Source organism: Coregonus clupeaformis, chromosome 28 (assembly GCF_020615455.1).
Source record: "Coregonus clupeaformis isolate EN_2021a chromosome 28, ASM2061545v1, whole genome shotgun sequence".
NCBI classification, from domain to species: domain Eukaryota; kingdom Metazoa; phylum Chordata; class Actinopteri; order Salmoniformes; family Salmonidae; genus Coregonus; species Coregonus clupeaformis.
This window is the reverse complement of record NC_059219.1, coordinates 26915929-26936975: the sequence shown is the minus strand read 5'-3', so window position 1 is coordinate 26936975 and position 21047 is coordinate 26915929. Positions and strand designations below refer to the sequence as shown.

General features: G+C 47.0%; 1 protein-coding gene across 1 annotated transcript in view; it reads left to right on the top strand.

Annotated features, from left to right (window-relative positions):
- The window catches only part of LOC121543400 (protein O-mannosyl-transferase TMTC2), an 88997-nt gene that overhangs the window by 35145 nt on the left and 32805 nt on the right, over window positions 1-21047 (top strand). The window contains exon 2 of the mRNA XM_041853236.2: window positions 14142-14763. Coding sequence (XP_041709170.1) covers window positions 14142-14763 — 622 coding nt within the window. The remainder of the gene's footprint in view (window positions 1-14141; window positions 14764-21047) is intronic.

Sequence of the window (21047 nt, the reverse complement as noted above, 5' to 3'; positions counted from 1 at the left end):
ATGGTTGTTGTGGGGGTATAGAATAGATAGATGGTTGTTGTGGGGGTATATAATAGATAGATGGTTGTTGTGGGGGTGTAGAATAGATAGATGGTTGTTGTGGGGGTGTAGAATAGATAGATGGTTGTTGTGGGGGTGTAGAATAGATAGATGGTTGTTGTGGGGGTATAGAATAGATAGATGGTTGTTGTGGGGGTATATAATAGATAGATGGTTGTTGTGGGGGTGTAGAATAGATATATGGTTGTTGTGGGGGTGTAGAATAGATAGATGGTTGTTGTGGGGGTGTAGAATAGATAGATGGTTGTTGTGGGGGTGTAGAATAGATAGATGGTTGTTGTGGGGGTATAGAATAGATAGATGGTTGTTGTGGGGGGTATAGAATAGATAGATGGTTGTTGTGGGGGTGTAGAATAGATAGATGGTTGTTGTGGGGGGTGTAGAATAGATAGATTGTTGTTGTGGGGGTGTAGAATAGATAGATGGTTGTTGTGGGGGTGTAGAATAGATAGATGGTTGTTGTGGGGGTGTAGAATAGATAGATGGTTGTTGTGGGGGTATAGAATAGATAGATGGTTGTTGTGGGGGTATAGAATAGATAGATGGTTGTTGTGGGGGTATATAATAGATAGATGGTTGTTGTGGGGGTATAGAATAGATAGATGGTTGTTGTGGGGGTATAGAATAGATAGATGGTTGTTGTGGGGGTGTAGAATAGATAGATGGTTGTTGTGGGGGTGTAGAATAGATAGATGGTTGTTGTGGGGGTATAGAATAGATAGATGGTTGTTGTGGGGGTATATAATAGATAGATGGTTGTTGTGGGGGTATAGAATAGATAGATGGTTGTTGTGGGGGTATAGAATAGATAGATGGTTGTTGTGGGGGTATAGAATATATAGATGGTTGTTGTGGGGGTATATAATAGATAGATGGTTGTTGTGGGGGTATATAATAGATAGATGGTTGTTGTGGGGGTATAGAATAGATAGATGGTTGTTGTGGGGGTATAGAATAGATAGATGGTTGTTGTGGGGGTATACAATAGATATATGGTTGTTGTGGGGGTGTAGAATAGATAGATGGTTGTTGTGGGGGTGTAGAATAGATGGGTGGTTGTTTTGGGGGTGTACAATAGATATATGGTTGTTGTGGGGGTATAGAATAGATAGATGGTTGTTGTGGGGGTATAGAATAGATAGATGGTTGTTGTGGGGGTATAGAATAGATAGATGGTTGTTGTGGGGGTATAGAATAGATAGATGGTTGTTGTGGGGGTATAGAATAGATAGATGGTTGTTGTGGGGGTATAGAATAGATAAATTGTTGTTGTGGGGGTGTAGAATAGATAGATGGTTGTTGTGGGGGTGTAGAATAGATAAATTGTTGTTGTGGGGGTGTAGAATAGATAGATGGTTGTTGTGGGGGTGTAGAATAGATAGATGGTTGTTGTGGGGGTGTAGAATAGATAGATGGTTGTTGTGGGGGTGTAGAATAGATAGATGGTTGTTGTGGGGGTGTAGAATAGATAAATTGTTGTTGTGGGGGTGTAGAATAGATAGATGGTTGTTGTGGGGGTGTAGAATAGATAGATGGTTGTTGTGGGGGTGTACAATAGATAGATGGTTGTTGTGGGGGTGTAGAATAGATAAATTGTTGTTGTGGGGGTGTAGAATAGATAGATGGTTGTTGTGGGGGTATAGAATAGATAGATGGTTGTTGTGGGGGTGTACAATAGATAGATGGTTGTTGTGGGGGTGTACAATAGATAGATGGTTGTTGTGGGGGTGTAGAATAGATAGATGGTTGTTGTGGGGGTGTAGAATAGATAGATGGTTGTTGTGGGGGTGTACAATAGATAGATGGTTGTTGTGGGGGTGTACAATAGATAGATGGTTGTTGTGGGGGTGTAGAATAGATAGATGGTTCAGTCAGGTGTTTATCATCCATTCAATTGGGAGGCTGCTCATTTTAATGTGGAAAGCCATAGCTGTTTATTGCCCAATGCCTACATACACTGAGTATACAAAACATTATGAACACCTGCTCTTTCCATGACATAGACTGGCCAGGTGAATCCAGGTCAAAGCTATTATCTTTTATTGATGTCACTTTTTAAATCCACTTCAATCAGTGTAGATGAAGGGGAGGATTAAAGGGGGTTAAAGAAGGATTTGTAAGCCTTGAGACATGTATTGTGTATATGTGCCATTCAGAGGGTGAATGGCACATATAGCTCAACAGTTTCCTGTGTGTATCAAGAATGGTCCATACCCTGATGAAGACAGCTTGTCTGTCGAAACGTTGGTTATTAAGATATTAAATTATTGCATCTGAGCTCCTAGAGTGTGCGGCTTTCCTTTTCTTTATCAAGAATAGTCCACCACCCAAAGGACATCCAGCCAACTTGACACAACTGTGGGAAGCATTGAAGTCAATATGGGCCAGCATTCCTGTGGAACGCTTTCGACACCTTGTAGAGTCCATGCCCCGATGAATTGAGTCTGTTCTGAGGGCAAAAGGGGGGAGGAGTGCAACTCAGTATTAGGAAGGTGTTCCTAATGTTTTGTACAGTCAGTGTACTCTCCCACTCAAGCACAAAGCCTGGGAAACAAATCACAGAGGGATGATAATGATGTGGAGGTAGATTTTTATCAGCCGTTCGATACGGAGGCTTTATTACCTTGCCAATACACACACACATACACAGAATGTGAGATGGGAGTTATTTCCCTTTGGCTCTGGGATTAGCATAGTGTGAATAGGCTGTCTGTCCACCTCAGCTCTATCTATGTGGTTAATTAGCTGGCCTTGTTCTCCATAAGGGGAGAGAGAGAGAGAGAGAGAGAGAGAGAGAGAGAGAGAGAGAGAGAGAGAGAGAGAGAGAGAGAGAGAGAGAGAGAGAGAGAGAGAGAGACACACAGAGAGAGAGTGAGAGAGAGAGAGAGAGAGAGAGAGAGAGAGAGAGAGAGAGAGAGAGAGAGAGAGAGAGAGAGAGAGAGAGAGAGAGAGAGATCATAAGAAGGATCCTATAGCTGTACAGCAAATCAGGAATCTGTTCACTAGCTCAGCAGCCAATCTGTTCACTAGCCAATCTGTTGCAAGTTATTTTTCAAGGGAGATACTGTGGCTACTGTCTCTGGCTGTGTGGAGAGTAGTCCACGTAGACTCTGTGCCACAAAATGAGTGACAAAACCTGGCAAGATAATTTCAAGTCAAATCCGAGTCTTAAGGCTCTAAGTCAAGTCATTTTATTTTCTATCAAGTCGAGTCTCAAGTCATCAAATTTGTGACTCTCAGACTCTAGTCCAAGTCATGTGACTGGATTCCACAACTCTGTGGTTTCCACAGTGGACTTACCAGTTTTCCACATGCAGGGTAATAGACTGTAGACATTCAGGCTGGCCGGAGGCTCTAATATTTACAGAAGGCTGGAGTGGAGTGTTTAGCAATGAGATATTGATGAATTCCCCCTGTTTGTTTTATGGGGACATAAAGAGGAACATACGCTAAAGGCTAATCCATCCCCAGATCAAAACACAGCGGGTGTGTCAGGGTCGCTGTGGTTGATGTGTGTGTGTGTGTGTGTATACTTGTGTGTTTGTGTGCATTTGTGAGCACACTTTCATATGTGTGTGTGTGGGTAACCATATATATATGTGTGTGTGTGTGTGTGTGTGTTCGTGTAAGCACACTACCATGTATGTGTGTGTGTCTGTGTGTGTGTGTGTGGGTGGGTTTACTAACTAGATAGCAGAGTCTATCCCCCTCTCTCCAGTCTGGCTGTCTATGTGAGCATGTTTATCTAGGGCTGGAGTCTTAACTTAATCACTGCATCCTTACGACTCGATCACACCGACAGCGGCATTGCGTTTTGGTACACCAGAAGTACATTCATTTCCAATGGAACGCTGCGTTTGCCTTGCAGCATTGCGTTGCAGAGGCAGTTGCAGTGCGTTCTGTGTTCTGTGTGGTGCATACGTTGGATTTATCCAACGTGTGCATCAAATTGTATGCATAGACTTGACAGAAATTGTAATAAAAGGTGAATGTTGAACTGTTGTTGCTCACATATCCAATAACAATGTTGCATTGCATAACTGCAAAAAATCTCTGAAGCTGGAGACACTTATCTCCCTCACTAACTTTAAGCATCAGTTGTCAGAGCAGCGTACTGATCACTGCACCTGTACACAGCCCATCTGTAATTAGCCCACCCAACTACCTCATCCCCATATTGTTATTTACATTGTTATTTATTTTGCTCATTTGCACCCCAGTATCTCTATTTGCACATCATCTTCTGCACATCTATCACTCCAGTGTTAATACTAAATTGTAATTATTTTGCACTATGGCCTATTTATTGCCTTACCTCCATAACTTACTACATTTGCACACACTGTATATAGATTTTCTATTGTGTTATTGACTGTATGTTTTGTTTATTCCATATGTAACTCTGTGTTGTTGTTGTTTTTATCGCACTGCTTTGCTTTATCTTGACCAGGTCGCAGTTGTAAATGAGAACTTGTTCTCAACTGGCTTACCTGGTTAAATAAAGGTTAAATAAAGAATAAAAATAAAGAAAAAGTTGGAATGCAGAATGCATTACGCAGCATTGATGCAGTGACGCCGTCTGTCTGTTCAAGGCGTTAGTGGTTATGATCCTAATCAGACCTCACTATGCTGGTTCTGGAGGCCTACAGTCAGTCAGAGGATTACCCTGTACTGTACCAGACTGGTCTGATCCCTATGGATGCTGATCTAGGATCAGTTTGGCCTTTTAGATAATAATTAATATGATTATATGACAGATGTGGACCTGATCCTAGATCAGCACTCCTACTCTGAGATGCTTTGTGAAAATGGGTCCTTGTCTAATATACACTGCTGGCTCAGTCTACATCAGAGCAATCAACCCTGACACTAAGTCCCAGCCTCTCTCAGTCTACATCAGAGCAATCAACCCTGACACTAAGTCCCAGTCTCTCTCAGTCTGTCAGGTTTTGGCCATGACTGTTCGGGTTTTGGTCACTAGATGTCCCCATTGCACCTTTTTTGTACCTTTTGTTTTTTCTTGATCTAATTATTGTTTGCACCTGTAGGTCATTCCCTTGTTAGTATTTAAACCCTGTGTGTTCCTCAGTTCCTTGCTCAGTGTTTGTAAGTTAGCACCCAGCCCCAGCCCAAGCCTTGTGTTATATGGATATTTCTCTGGTGGGATTTTTTACCACTTTGTGAGTTTCTTTGTTTTTGGAGGTTTTCCTCTTTGTGCCTCTTGGCTTTATTTTTGGACATTGTGGATTTAGTTTCTTTGCCTGAGGATTTTGTTCTTTATTAAACCACCATCTCTAGTACTGCTGTGTCTGCCTCATCTTCTGGGTTCTGACAATTATTAGTGACTGTTTCTGCATCGGGTCCTGACAGAAACACTGAGCCATTATTATGAACCCAGAGGCAGCCAGTACCCAGGATTTTTTTTCCATGCTGTCCCACCAGGAGGGGGACTGTCCAACGCCACGAAGCTGCTCTGGTTCAGCAAGAGGCCTTAATGGCTAGACATTCTCAACTTCTGTCAGAGATGCTGACTTCCATAAAGCAGATTTCGGATCGACTTTCCCCGGCAACCGCTTCTGCTCCAGTTCATCCGATTCAAGGGCTCCTGGCAGTTAATCCCCTGGCGGAACCTCGTCTGCCGCCTCCTCAACGGTTCTCAGGGGACCCAAGTGTTTGTAAGGGGTTTTTCACCCAATGTTCTCTCTCCTTTGAGCTGCAACCATCGTCGTTTCCCACCGACCGGTCCAAGATAGCATATATCATCACCCTGCTGTCGGAAAAGGCTCTAGCCTGGGCTACTGCTGTGTGGGATGCCCAAAGTCCCCTGCTGTGCCAGCTACTCTACCTTTGCTGAAGAATTCAGCGAGTGTTTCAAGGTCCTACCAACGGCCCTGACTCAGCCAAACAGCTCCTGATTCTCCGCCAAGGTCGGCGCAGCGTGACGGACTATGCCATCCAGTTCCGCACTGTGGCAGCAGCAAGTGGCTGGAACGACGAGGCGCTCACAGTGTGTTTTTTGAAGGGCCTTTCTGACACCATCCAAGATGAACTGGCCACTCGGGAACCACCGGACAACCTCGAGTCCCTTATCAAGTTGGCTTCACGCATAGACCAGCCGTCTGAGAGAGAGAGAACAAAACCATAGACCGCTCACCCTAGTTCCTATCGGTTCCAACTCCGAGTCTCCACCTTTATCCTCGCTGGCTCCACCAGAACCCATGCAGGTTGGACGCATCTCCCAGGCTGAGAGAGATCGCCGAATGAGGGAGCGATGCTGTCTATATTGCGGCAAACCGGGCCATTTCCGCTCCACGTGTCCCGGGCTCCAGGGAAAACGCACTCTCCCGTGCAGGCCTGGGAGGACTGTAACGGGAAACATAACCTCCTCCCATCTATCCAACTCCCGCCTGCTCATTCCTGTTACCCTTTCCTGGGACGACCACGAGGTTTCTCTTCAAGCCTTGGTAGACTCTGGAGCCGCAGGTAACTTCATGGATGGGATCTGGGCGAAGGAGAATGGCGTTCCTTCTGAACCTCTAAGTGACCCCATAAGGGTTACTACGTTGGATAGAAGTCCTTTGGGATCTGGACTTGTCACTCGTGCCACTACCCCCTTACGACTTTCAGTTTCCCAACACAAGGAAGTGATGAACTTTCATCTGATCGCCTGTTCCGAGTTTCCTCTCGTCCTTGGCTATCCCTGGCTTCACAGCCATAACCCTCACATCGACTGGTCTGTGGGCACTATCAAGCAGTGGGGTCCCACGTGCCAAGCCACTTGTATCTTCCCGAGTTCCCAGAGTTCTCCTTCCGAGTCTCTAGAATCCATCGACTTGTCCCGAGTTCCCGAGTGTTACCATGACCTCAAACTGGTATTTAGCAAACAGAGGGCCACCAAACTACCACCCCATAGACCTTACGATTGCACCATCGACCTGTTGCCAGGGACCTGCCCTCCCAGGGGTCGGATCTTTTCCCTTTCTCCTCCCGAACGAGCTGCTATGGATACCTACATCAAGGACGCTCTGACAGCAGGCCTCATGCGTCCATCTACCTCGCCCGGCGGGAGCAGGGTTTTTCTTTGTGGCCAAGAAAGACGGCGGATTACGACCTTGCATCGACTACCGGGGACTCAATGCCATAACCGTCCGTAACCGCTACCCGCTACCTCTTATGGCCACAGCCTTTGAGCTGCTCCAGGAAGCAGTTGTCTTCACTAAGCTTGACCTGCGGAACGCATACCATCTGGTGCGGATCAAACCCGGGGACGAGTGGAAGACCGCTTTCAACACGCCTACTGGTCACTACGAATACTCGGTGATGCCCTTCGGCCTGACCAACGCTCCGGCTGTGTTCCAAGCGCTCATAAACGATGTGCTTAGGGATATGCTTAACATCTTCGTGTTTGTGTACTTGGATGACATCCTCATCTTTTCGAGCTCCCTTCAAGAACACACTAAGCATGTCAGACAAGTGCTCAAACGCCTCCTAGACAGCCATTTGTACGTTAAGCCGGAGAAGTGTGAATTCCATTCCTCTCGAGTACAATTCCTGGGATTTATAGTGGAACCCGGACGAGTCCAGATGGACCCCAAGAAGGTAGAGGCGGTAGCGGATTGGCCCACCCCCAAGTCCGTTAAGGAAGTTCAACGTTTCCTGGGCTTCACCAACTTTTACCGCAAGTTCATCAAGAACTTCAGCTCGGTGGCAGCCCCTCTCTCGGCGGTAACCAAGGGTGGCAACACAAGGTTTCTGTGGGGGAAGAGAAGCTGAGACGGCCTTCCAAGGACTCAAGCAGCGCATCCTCTCTGCTCCCATCCTGACACTACCAACGGCGGAGGAACCTTTTTGTGGTGGAGGTAGACGCATCAGAGGTTGGGGTTGGAGCTGTCCTGTCTCAGAGGGGTGAAGACAAGAAGCTTCATCCTTGCGCCTTCTTCTCTCACCGGCTTACCCCGGCCGAGAGGAATTACGATGTGGGGACCGTGAACTCCTAGCGGTTAAGATGGCATTGAAGGAATGGAGACACTGGCTCGAGGGGGCTTCTCAACCGTTTCAAGTGCTTACGGACCACAAGAATCTGGAGTATATCCAGCAGGCGAAGCGGTTGAACGCCAGACAGGCTCGATGGTCTCTTTTCTTCAGCCGATTTCAGTTTATCCTCACCTATAGACCCGGGTCGAAGAATCTCCAAACCGGACGCCTTGTCACGAATCTACTCTCCTGCCATTCGAGAAGATACTGACATGACTGTCCTTCCGGCCGCTAAGATCGTGGCTCCGATCTGCGTGGCAAGTGGAGGATACCGTGAAACAAGCTCAAGCCATCGAACCGGGCCCTGGTGGAGGTCCTGCTAATCGGTTGTTTGTTCCCAAGGCAGCAAGGTCCCAAGTCCTTCGGTGGGGGCACTCTCTCGCCTCACCTGTCACCCGGGCATAGGCCGCACCTTGGAGTTCATCCAGCGTAAGTTCTGGTGGCCCACCATGAAGGAAGACATTGCCACTTTCATCAAGGCCTGTTCCGTGTGCTGTCAGGGCAAATCTTCTCACCTTCGCCCTCAAGGACTCCTTCACCCTCTATCTATTCCCCACCGACCCTGGTCCCATATCTCATTGGACTTTATTACTGGCCTTCCTCCGTCCCATGGTAATACTACGATCCTAGTCATCATCGACAGGTTTTCTAAGGCGGCCAGGTTTGTTCCTTTGACCAAATTACCTTCTGCCAAGGAAACAGCTGAGTTGGTGATTAACCATGTGTTCCGAGTCTTTGGGATCCCGCAAGATATGGTTTCCGACAGAGGTCCCCAGTTCGCCTCAAGGTTTTGGAAGGCCTTCTGCCAACTCATAGGGGCCACGGCCAGTTTATCTTCCGGGTACCATCCGGAGTCCAATGGCCAAACTGAGAGGATGAATCAGGAGCTGGAAACCACCCTCAGATGCATGGTTTCCAACAACCCGTCCACTTGGTCATCCTTCATTGTTTGGGCCGAGTACGCGCACAACACCTTGTGCTCCTCCTCCACTGGTATGTCCCCGCATGAGTGTCGGTTTGGCTATGCACCTCTATTGTTCCCGGACCAGGAGGCAGAAGTCAGAGTGCCTTCAGCCTCGAGGTTCATCAGACGCTGGTCGGCTACGTGGAAGAAGGCACGTCTTAATCTTCTGCGTTCCTCTCAGCAGTACCAACGACAAGCCAACAGAGGTCGCCGTCCCGGTCCTACCCTGTACCCCGGCCAGAGAGTATGGCTCTCAACTAAGAACCTACCGCTACGGGTGGAGTCTCGCAAGCTGTCCCAGAGGTTCATCGGTCCCTTTAAGATTGCCAGGAGAGTCAATCCCGTTACTTTTCGCCTGCACTTACCCAGATCCCTTAAGATCAATCCAACATTTCACATTTCTTTATTAAAACCTGTTGTTTTTTCCCCTTATTCCGGCAGGCAGACCTCCCCCTCCGCCCCGTGTCATCGGTGGCCAGTCGGCTTATACCGTCCACCGGATACTGGATTCCCGCCGGGTGCAGCGGTCCTGGCAGTATCTGGTGGACTGGGAAGGCTACGGTCCCGAGGAGCGCTCCTGGGTTCCTGCCAAGGACATACTGGACCCTGACCTCATTCGTCCAGTTCAGGGCCCTCCACCCTGAGAAGGCTGGTAGGAACGTCAGGAGCCGTTCCTAGGAGGGGGATTCTGTCAGGTTTTGGCCATGACTGTTCGGGTTTTGGTCACTAGATGTCCCCATTGCACCTTTTTTGTACCTTTTGTTTTTTCTTGATCTAATTATTGTTTGCACCTGTAGGTCATTCCCTTGTTAGTATTTAAACCCTGTGTGTTCCTCAGTTCCTTGCTCAGTGTTTGTAAGTTAGCACCCAGCCCCAGCCCAAGCCTTGTGTTATATGGATATTTCTCTGGTGGGATTTTTTACCACTTTGTGGAGTTTCTTTGTTTTTGGAGGTTTTCCTCTTTGTGCCTCTTGGCTTTATTTTTGGACATTGTGGATTTAGTTTCTTTGCCTGAGGATTTTGTTCTTTATTAAACCACCATCTCTAGTACTGCTGTGTCTGCCTCATCTTCTGGGTTCTGACAATTATTAGTGACTGTTTCTCGCACCGGGTCCTGACACAGTCTACATCAGAGCAATCAACCCTGACACTAAGTCCCAGCCTCTCTCAGTCTACATCAGAGCAATCAACCCTGACACTAAGTCCCAGCCTCTCTCAGTCTACATCAGAGCAATCAACCCTGACACTAAGTCCCAGCCTCTCTCAGTCTACATCAGAGCAATCAACCCTGACACTAAGTCCCAGCCTCTCTCAGTCTACATCAGAGCAATCAACCCTGACACTAAGTCCCAGCCTCTCTCAGTCTACATCAGAGCAATCAACCCTGACACTAAGTCCCAGCCTCTCTCAGTCTACATCAGAGCAATCAACCCTGACACTAAGTCCCAGCCTCTCTCAGTCTACATCAGAGCAATCAACCCTGACACTAAGTCCCAGCCTCTCTCAGTCTACATCAGAGCAATCAACCCTGACACTAAGTCCCAGCCTCTCAGTCTACATCAGAGCAATCAACCCTGACACTAAGTCCCAGCCTCTCTGTCTACATCAGAGCAATCAACCCTGACACTAAGTCCCAGCCTCTCTGTCTACATCAGAGCAATCAACCCTGACACTAAGTCCCAGCCTCTCTCAGTCTACATCAGAGCAATCAACCCTGACACTAAGTCCCAGCCTCTCTCAGTCTACATCAGAGCAATCAACCCTGACACTAAGTCCCAGCCTCTCTCAGTCTACATCAGAGCAATCAACCCTGACACTAAGTCCCAGCCTCTCTCAGTCTACATCAGAGCAATCAACCCTGACACTAAGTCCCAGCCTCTCTCAGTCTACATCAGAGCAATCAACCCTGACACTAAGTCCCAGCCTCTCTCAGTCTACATCAGAGCAATCAACCCTGACACTAAGTCCCAGCCTCTCTCAGTCTACATCAGAGCAATCAACCCTGACACTAAGTCCCAGCCTCTCTCAGTCTCACCACAGCTTTCTCCTTCAGTTCAACAATCAAAACTTCCTCCTATTCATTCATAAGACATATAATACCGGATTTGCTGATGAGTGAGGATGGTCATTAGTATATTATGAATGACTGGGTAGGATGGTGTGGATGGTTCATGAGTGTACTATACATCAAAAGGTTCATTTCTCCTTCACCACGTTGTGTCTGTGTTGACCTCAGCGCAGCCCGTTGTCGTGTGAGGCAGAGAGGGAGAATTCCTAATTTTCCCAGGATTGTTTTCTCAATGGGAAAAACAAGCGTCCGTTTCTCAGGCTCTGCACTGCTGAGAGACGGACAGGGCTGGGAGGGAGGAAGACGGAATACTCCCTATTCCTAAGTATTCACTGCTACATTTTACATCACATTTTAGTCATTTAGCAGACGCTCTTATCCAGAGCGACTTACAGTTAGTGAGTGCATACATTTTTTTTTTTTTTCATACTGCTACACACCATCACATCTCATCACTCAGTTTATACAGGCTTCATCTTGCATCATACTACTGGATTTTTTTACGACCTGTTTTTCCACAGGTTAATTCATATTAAATCAAATCAAATCAATACTGTATTAATTTTACTGTATGTTTTAGTGCCTATGTTACTGTGTGTGTGTGTGTTTTTGTATTTGCATTAATTAGTACATTAACAACCTCCAGTATAGCCACCCTTTAGCCTCCCCTGAGTCTTGGCCCATCTACATCTCAATCCTCACCGGAGATATATCATTAAAATATTTAAATCAGACCCCCTACCTCCCCCGCCTCCCCTCTTCTCTCCCCACTTCTGCTGGCTATAAGGGACAGGAGCTGTAGGGATCCGTCCCAAATGACACCCTATGCCCTACATAGTGCACTACTTTACAACAGAGACACATCGTCCCTGGTCAAAAGTAGTGCACTATATAGGGAATAGGGTGCCATTTGGGATGCAGCCTAGATATTGAAGGGGGAGAGTGACAGTAGTGCTGTCTGGCGTTGCTGATGGCTTCATTGGCCCTGTCTCTGAAGTGAGTGGTCTCCCGGAGCGACTGACTTAGAGAGGGCTCTTTTGTATTCTACTGTCGTACGTGGGGAGGGGTGGGGGGGCACTCTCTCAGGCTGGCAGGCACTCTCTCCCCTCTATTTACAATCAAAAAATACAAAAGGGGTGTTCTTTTGAAAAGAAATCTCATTTTTTGGGGGTTGTTCATTTTATGGAAGTGAGGAATGAGGATACAGGAGTGATGGGTTGTGGGTAAGGACAGAGGAGAGGAGGGGGTTGCCTAGATGGTGATTGGGTGTGATTAACAAAGGTACACAGAGTGCCATGGAAATGAACTAACAGATCAGAGCTCTCTCTCTCTCTCGCTCTCGCTCTCGCTCTCGCTCTCGCTCTCGCTCTCGCTCTCGCTCTCGCTCTCGCTCTCGCTCGCTCTCTCAACCCGATTCTCCCTCCCTCCCTCCCTCTGTAATGCTACATCCCCTTGCTTTAGACGTTTCACTTTCTCCCCCATCACTCTCCTCTCTCCACATCTTACCATGTCACTTTCCCTCATTCTCTCTCTCATCTTGCTTTCTACATCCCTCTCTTCTTCGTTCTCCTGCTGTCTCTCCTGACCTCTCTTTCTCTCTTTCCGTATTTCTCCCTCTCTCCCTCTCTCTCTCTCTCTGTATTTCTCCCTCTCCCTCTCTCTCTCATTCTAATTCATCTACTCCTTGCGCTGGCACTGAGTCCTAATCTCCTCACAAAGGAAGTCCTGAGCTGGCCCCGGTCCAATCTCTTTTACTCAAACACAATGTTTGACTGGCGCTTGAGAAAAGCGGAGATCTCCAAGACAAACAAACCGTGAGACAGAGAGGGTCGCCACTGGATCAAAGTGACCCCAACATAATAAGTACACACATATATGGACATGGTCACACACACACACACACACACACACACACACACACACACACACACACACACACACACACACACACACACACACGCACACACACACACACACACACACTAGTGATATATCCCATTTTTAACATATGTCTAGTCTAATCCCTAAAGACTGACAGTCTACATTGTGTCACTTTTTCAATGCATTCAGCTTAGATGAAGCAATGTATATAAAAAAGGTATTTTCCAAATAAGACATTTATTTCACACGGATAAAGCTAAAGGTTCCATGTGTGTCCTCAGAAGGCCAAATGGTTGTGATCTGTGGTAGATGGACTATGTGTTGATTGAGATAGCGACAGTATGATCTGTGGTAGATGGACTATGTGTTGATTGAGATAGCGACAGTATGATCTGTGGTAGATGGACTATGTGTTGATTGAGATAGCGACAGTATGATCTGTGGTAGATGGACTATGTGTTGATTGAGATAGCGACAGTATGATCTGTGGTAGATGGACTATGTGTTGATTGAGATAGCGACAGTATGATCTGTGGTAGATGGACTATGTGTTGATTGAGATAGCGACAGTATGATCTGTGGTAGATGGACTATGTGTTGATTGAGATAGCGACAGTATGATCTGTGGTAGATGGACTATGTGTTGATTGAGATAGCGACAGTATGATCTGTGGTAGATGGACTATGTGTTGATTGAGATAGCGACAGTATATGTTTTATGTCCTGAATTTCACAAGTCTTTGACGGACTCTTCCATTAAGCTGTTGTGTTAGTGATTAGAGGGGTCATTTATCATGCAGAGTTTGAAATCTCTGGGGTGAATCATCTCGTTTGTCACAGTCTGTTAGTGTACATGAGGCACGCCCGTGTTCCCCTAAATTATGTGTTAATTGTGAGATATTGGAGAGGCCTCAGAGGCCAATAATCACTTGACAAAGTGTATGTGCGTGTGTTCACACCGTGTCCCATCCATCACATTTATTATCACATCAACGTTAATCTGCACCAATCTCTCACGGTTGCTACATCAATGGCTGCCACTTTATCCATCTCGCTCTGACGAAAACCCCCCGTCCATCTAGTTTGTATCCAAGCTGACACTGACCCTCCTCTCTCTCTTTCTCTCTCCGGCAGCCGTGCGATCAAGACCAACCAGGACCTTCTCCCCGAGACCCCGTGGACCAACGTCCTGTATGATGACTTCTGGGGCACCCTGCTCACCCACAGCGGCAGCCACAAGTCTTTCCGGCCCCTCTGCACCCTCTCCTTCCGCCTCAACCACGCCCTGGGCGGCCTGCGCCCCTGGGGCTACCACCTGGTCAACATGGGCCTCCACGGGGCTGTCACAGGCCTCTTCACTGCCCTCTGTCGTCCCCTCCTGGGGGGAGGTCCGTGGAGTCTTCTGGCGGGGCTCCTCTTCGCCTCGCACCCGGTGCATACGGAAGCCGTGGCGGGGGTGGTGGGGAGGGCCGACGTCGGCGCGGCATTGCTGTTCCTCTTGTCTCTTCTCTGTTACACAAGGCACTGCGGGCTCCGCTCGGCCTACACGGCCTCTTCCAGGGACTGTCAGACCAGGGGCTGTGGTAGGCTTCGAGCCAGGACGTGGCTGTGGCTGCTCGGCAGCCTGGTCTGCGCAGCGTCCAGCATGCTGTGGAAGGAGCAGGGAGTCACTGTGCTGGCCGTGTCAGTGGCTTACGACCTCTTTGTATTCCAGCGGCTCCGGTTCCGCCAGGCGGTGGTCGTCCTCCTGGGGAAGGTAAACAACATTGCCCTCTGTTTACAAAGTGGCACTCCTCTTTGTGTCTCTGCGTGTATCCAATTTCCTCTTCCCACTGCGGAGGGGAAACCTCAGCCGACCACAAATGGTTCCTGTGTGTATGTACAATTCGGATTGTTTATGGGGAAGTCGTGTGTGTGTGTGTTGTTTGTTTTTCATTAAGAGTGTAATTTGAAAGCATTTAGCCCACCACTACCATGTGCACAGCTGAGGAATGCAAAATAAGGGAGTTTTTTCTTCCTCTAAATGGAAATAAAATATATAGAGAGGAGGAAATGAGGGAACATGAGCCAAGAGTTTGCACCGAGTCCTCCTCACTGAGGTAAACAGATACACTGAAACACACGTCTGGTTCAGAATCATTCCCCGATGATGTCTGTCTGTGTAAGCTTGTGTGTGTGTGAGTGTTCCTGTGAGCTTTCCACGTGTGTGTGTGTATTTGTGGCATGCAGTAGGGTTATTTTGAGGTGATAAAAGCAAGGTACTCTCTCTTACTGCAGAGACTGACACACTTCCTTCTCTGCTACATAATCTGTCTAGTCAGTTTCAGGTCCAGCATCCATCTAGTTAGACACATATATGGGGAGAGAGGGATTCACCACCCTAGAGGCTATCCTCACATACACATAGAGCATAGAAAGGTGATATATGTTCTTAGTAGAACAAGTGGAGTCCTTTACCCTGCACAGAGAAACACACACACACACATGATCATGAATGTGCACACACACGCTCACACACGCATGTTCAGACGTTCACACAGACTGTTAGCCATCTTATATGGGGAGAGATACAGTCACCACCCTATAGGCTATCTTCCATAGTCACACACACAGACACACACACACACACACACACACACACACACACACACACACACACACACACACACACACACACACACATATATATATACAGATACACACACATACACACACTCACACACACAGTCACACAAACACACACACACAGACACACAGACACACAGACACACACACACTCTGTGAGAAAACACCCATCTAGAGCTGCCACATACAGGATGAGGACAGGCAGGGTGAATGAAAGACACAGTGACGTATCTCACACAGGCACTCAGGGTTTTATTAGAAATCCTGCTCTCAGATCTATATAGCAGCTTGTATAAAACATAATGATAGGAAAATAAAGATTCTCCTTGAGGTTTTACTGGGCAAGGACAGTCTTGTCCATTTGTCCGTTTGTGTGTGTGAGAGAGAGAGAGAGAGAGAGACAGAGAGAGTGTCACCTTTCATCTCTGTGTAAGTGTGCTTACACACCCTGTGCTCTGATGCAGCTTTGCTGTAGTCCTCTTTGGCAGCTTGCTATCCTAAAGCTGTTATTAGGGGATTTTAGTGAGAGGCCCAGAGGATCAGGGTGAGGGAGGGAGGCAGGGTGAAGCCTGTCCGCTGAGCAGAAATGATCTGGGTGGGTATTCACAGCCAGTGGACCCTAGCAGAGAAACATCTGTCCTCAATTAAGACTGATACGATGGCATCTATTTACAAACCTAAAGGTTTTGGAGGAGACAGACAGGCACACAGACAGACACAGACACACACACACACACACACACTCACACACAGACATACACGGAAAGCGAGAGAGATTTCACCTCCATCAGTGGATTGTGAGTGGGGATAATTAAGCCCCTCCCCCTTTCCTCCTCCCCCTCTGACCACATTCCCTGTTAATCTATTCAGTAGCGCAGCAGGTATTTTCAACAGACAGTACCCTCCTCCCTTCACCCTTATACACAATGGACCTGTCCAATCTCCCAGAGTGAGCCGACAGATCCTGGTGCCAACCCCACGCCTCCTCTTTCGCCTTCTGCCAGCACATCTGGCTCATTTATCACCCTCGCCTCCTCGCCTTGCCCTCCCCTTCTCCTCTCCAATGCCACCCCAGCCCTCCTCTCCCATGCCACCCCTACCTCCTCTCCCACGCCACCCCAGTTCTCCTCTCCCATGCCACCCCAGCCCTCCTCTCCCATGCCACCCTAACCCTCCTCTCCCATGTCACCCCTGCCCTCCTCTCCCATGCCACCCCAGCCCTCCTCTCCCATGCCACCCCATACCTCCTCTCCCATGCCTCCCCTGCGACCATGAGGCTATCGCTCACCGATTACGACCCCAGACGCCTTGCAAACAAACACATGGGAACACAGAGAGAGAGCGAGGGAGAGAGAGGAGGAAAACTATGCTCTCACTTCCCCTCTTTTATCTGTGCCTCTTCACTCGTTCTCACCCGCTGTGCCAGAAGATCACCTCACGTCTCTCTGTCTGCCCAGTCAGTGTGGTTTTACTGTGATGGCAGAATAACAATCATTCACTTCTGTTATTGCATCATATTGGGCAGTGAGGCACTGCATTCCAATTCTATCTATGCACATGTTAGCATTTGCTTTGCTATTTCTAAAGATTTCCTGAGAATTTCAACTGTTTGTGTTATTGGCTCTGCAGTGAGAGGAAAGGGAGGGGGGAGGAAAAACCAATCCTTTCTTATTACCTGAACATCAGCTTGGATTCGTCCTGAAAAATAATAAGAAAATGCTAATTTAGTGACTCTCTGTAGTGAGGGTTGTGAACGGTCCTGCCGGCGCTCCATTTCTCATCCGATTAGTTCTTTAATCAGACTGAAATGAAAGAGGTAGGAGGGGCCTTGGAGAGAGAGAGAGAGAGAGAGAGGGGGAGAGAGAGAGATTTACAAATCAGTGACCCTGACACTAGCATCGTTTACACACACACACGTCCACGCACACACACACGCATGCACACATGTCCAGGAAACAACAGTCTGTGGAGCAGAGGTTGGAGTGTGTGTTCCAGTCAATGCGGCAGAGCCATATAGACTAGTCTTCTGTATTACCTTCATAAAAAGGTCATCTCTTTATTTCCGGTCCGGTCCGTTCCACCTGTCAAAAACAAACAGAGAATGATGGATAAAATAAAAACAAAGGAGTGTGAAACGAAGGAGTGAACGAATGACTGGTGGATAGGTGATTCAGGAATAACCTCTTCATCATGCACAGCATCAATAACAGTGTCAACTGCTTCCCACCCCTTTATCAAAGACTCAGAGTGGCTATCTCTTGGTTGTGCTTAAGCGTAGGGCCTAGTTCTTTCTGACCACGTCACCTGACCAGGAAAGCTCTTGGCCTTCGTCAGTGCCTGTAGTTATATCCTATAATACTGTAACTAGGGTCCCTATAATACTGTAACTAGGGTCCCTATAATACTGTAACTAGGGTCCCTATAATAATGTAACTAGGGTCCCTATAATACTGTAACTAGGGTCCCTATAATACTGTAACTAGGGTCCCTATAATACTGTAACTAGGGTCCCTATAATACTGTAACTACGGTCCCTATAATAATGTAACTAGGGTCCCTATAATACTGTAACTAGGGTCCCTATAATACTGTAACTAGGGTCCCTATAATACTGTAACTAGGGTCCCTATAATAATGTAACTAGGGTCCCTATAATACTGTAACTAGGGTCCCTATAATACTGTAACTAGGGTCCCTATAATACTGTAACTAGGGTCCCTATAATACTGTAACTAGGGTCTCTATAATACTGTAACTAGGGTCCCTATAATACTGTAACTAGGGTCCCTATAATAATGTAACTAGGGTCCCTATAATACTGTAACTAGGGTCCCTATAATACTGTAACTAGGGTCTCTATAATACTGTAACTAGGGTCCCTATAATACTGTAACTAGGGTCTCTATAATACTGTAACTAGGGTCCCTATAATACTGTAACTAGGGTCCCTATAATACTGTAACTAGGGTTCCTTTAATACTGTAACTAGCATCCCTATAATACTGTAACTAGGGTCCCTATAATACTGTAACTAGGGCCCAGAGTTTTCCTAATTTCCTCGTCAGGTCATGTGGTCAGGAGAAACTCTGGGCCCTACTTAAGAGGAGCCATGGGGTGAAGGATGCTGCATACGATTGGATGTTCCCTTTCTTGGCGTGTAATTAAAGAGTGACAGAAACAGTAGACCCCCTCGTTTGTCTCAATGAGGCCAGGGGCTGCAGATTAGCGCAGCGGCGGTTGACGACGGCTTGATGAATGCCGTGGCAATTATCCTCTACAGAGGCGTTCAGCTGTGAAATGATGCCTGCGGTGGTAATTGCCTCTCACTCTCTTTCTCGCTATAGTTTTGGCTGCGGTTGGATTGTATGTGTTTGTTTGTGCCAGAGCTGGGGAGTCTCACACGTTCTGTATTTAGTGGCATGTCTACAGATGTGGGGAAGGCTTTTGTTTCTACAACTTGAGACTGTCTTTCTAGAAGAATGTGCATGAAAGAGCAGTGTATCATCAGTTAATGTAATGTAACAATCTATCTGTTGGCTAATAGATCTAACAATATGTAATATCGGAAGTGAAGTGATGGATAATGTTTGACTTCCCTTTAGTTCCCTGGCAACACTGGTTCAGTATCTCTATTGTTCTATAGACAGCAATCCCAGAGAGAAGCAGGGTGACACCAGGTCCCGTGCTTTGATCCAGTGGTCCATCCATCCCAGTGGGGGATGTGAACCTATGACCTGTCCCATTATGGGTCTGTGTGCTAGCGTCACCTCAGCCTTTATAGTGAGTGGTGTTCAGTAATAAGGTCCCTTCATCAAAGTCAGCCACTCAACGCCAGACCCTAGCCCTATCTGATTAACTGGGGGAATGTGCCTAGTCAGGAGAAAAGGCCCAACCTGTGAAGAGAAGTGTAAACGGCCTGGATGTCCCTGGTTGATGACATCAGAGTTCCATCAAAAACATTGGCCAATGGACTGCATCCACACAAACGTAATACTCCGGGGTGAAGTTTCCCCTAAGTACAGATCTAGGATCAGCTTCCTCCCCCAATCCTTACCTTAAAGTGATGCTACTAAAGTTTTGAATAATTTCTGCCAGTAGCTTTGAAAGTAGGTCCCCTGAAAATTGTGCACAATTGTGTAGAACATCATCCATTTCTTTTGATATGTTACGAATTCCAATTCGTACAATATGTTACGAATGTATAGGTGCTTAAGGTCCCGTTCAATCTTTGAGCAGTGGGGTAGTGGGGAAACTAGGGACAAATTCACCCTACACCCAGACATATGGTGGCAGCGCTGCGATGTCAATGTTACTGTTTTAACTCTAACTAAAAAGTATGGTCCAAGAAGGCCCAACCAAGGCCCATATACCAGGAGGATTTATGAGGAGTATGAGGAGTGTAAACGGGACGTGACTTTATAGAGGAAGTCCGTAGGCTCTTTCCCCCTGCTGCTTTCTGTCAGTCCACAGGCAGCTTTATGAGAGAGTCAACTAATGTCAACCTAATCACGCTGTGTCTTCAAACACGTCTTAAACACCGCAAACAGACACTAATAACAGGACGATGGGATTAGAGGTCCACACGCAGCAGAGGACAATGTTTGAAAATGGTTAATGATGAATGACAAACACCATGTAGAGATAAGAATGGGCTGGTCACCATGTCGTTTTAAAAGGGAGCGAGATGGATAGAGGGAGAGAGAGAGAGACAGGGAGAGAGAGAGACAGGGCGAGAGCCCATGCGAATGGAAAGCAGAGAGGTCTTATAGAGTGAAGAGAGCAGTAATAACCCACAGTGTGTGAGATCTGTGGAGAGTTCAGGGTTTAGAGAAAAGCCTTGGCGCGAGTGGGACGGCAGGTTTGACTTGCTGCAGGGGATTATTACGGCTCTTTTAACCAGCGCAGCCACAGATGTATGAACTCCAGAAATAAAGTTACTCCAACTCAAAGAGATAAATGATCAATGATCCTAGCATTGCCCTGGGTGACCGACTGTACCCCTAGAATCAAATAAAATCGAATCAAACCACATAAAATCAAGTCAAATGTTATTTGTAAAGTGATTTTTGCTAAGTGATTTTTCACAGAATAGCCAGACGAGTTGTGAATAGAATGATACGCAGAGAAAGGTTGAAGTTCATAATAGAAAAAAGTGCAGAAAAGTAAGCAGGTGAGTTTATCTTAATAGTGCTTTAGAGGAATTTGGTGGAGTTTCAGACTCTCAATCATAATTTAAGGGAAATTGAGCTACCATTTTGGCTCAAATTATCCTGATTGAGGAATCTCCATCAACGTCGCAGGGCGTGGCTTTGGCCTTTGAGTCCGAGATTGAGCTTCAAGTAAATTAAGGCACGATTGGGGAATTGGGAGAGGAAACCTACTGGAAGGTGAAATTAAGCCTTAATGCCCTAAATG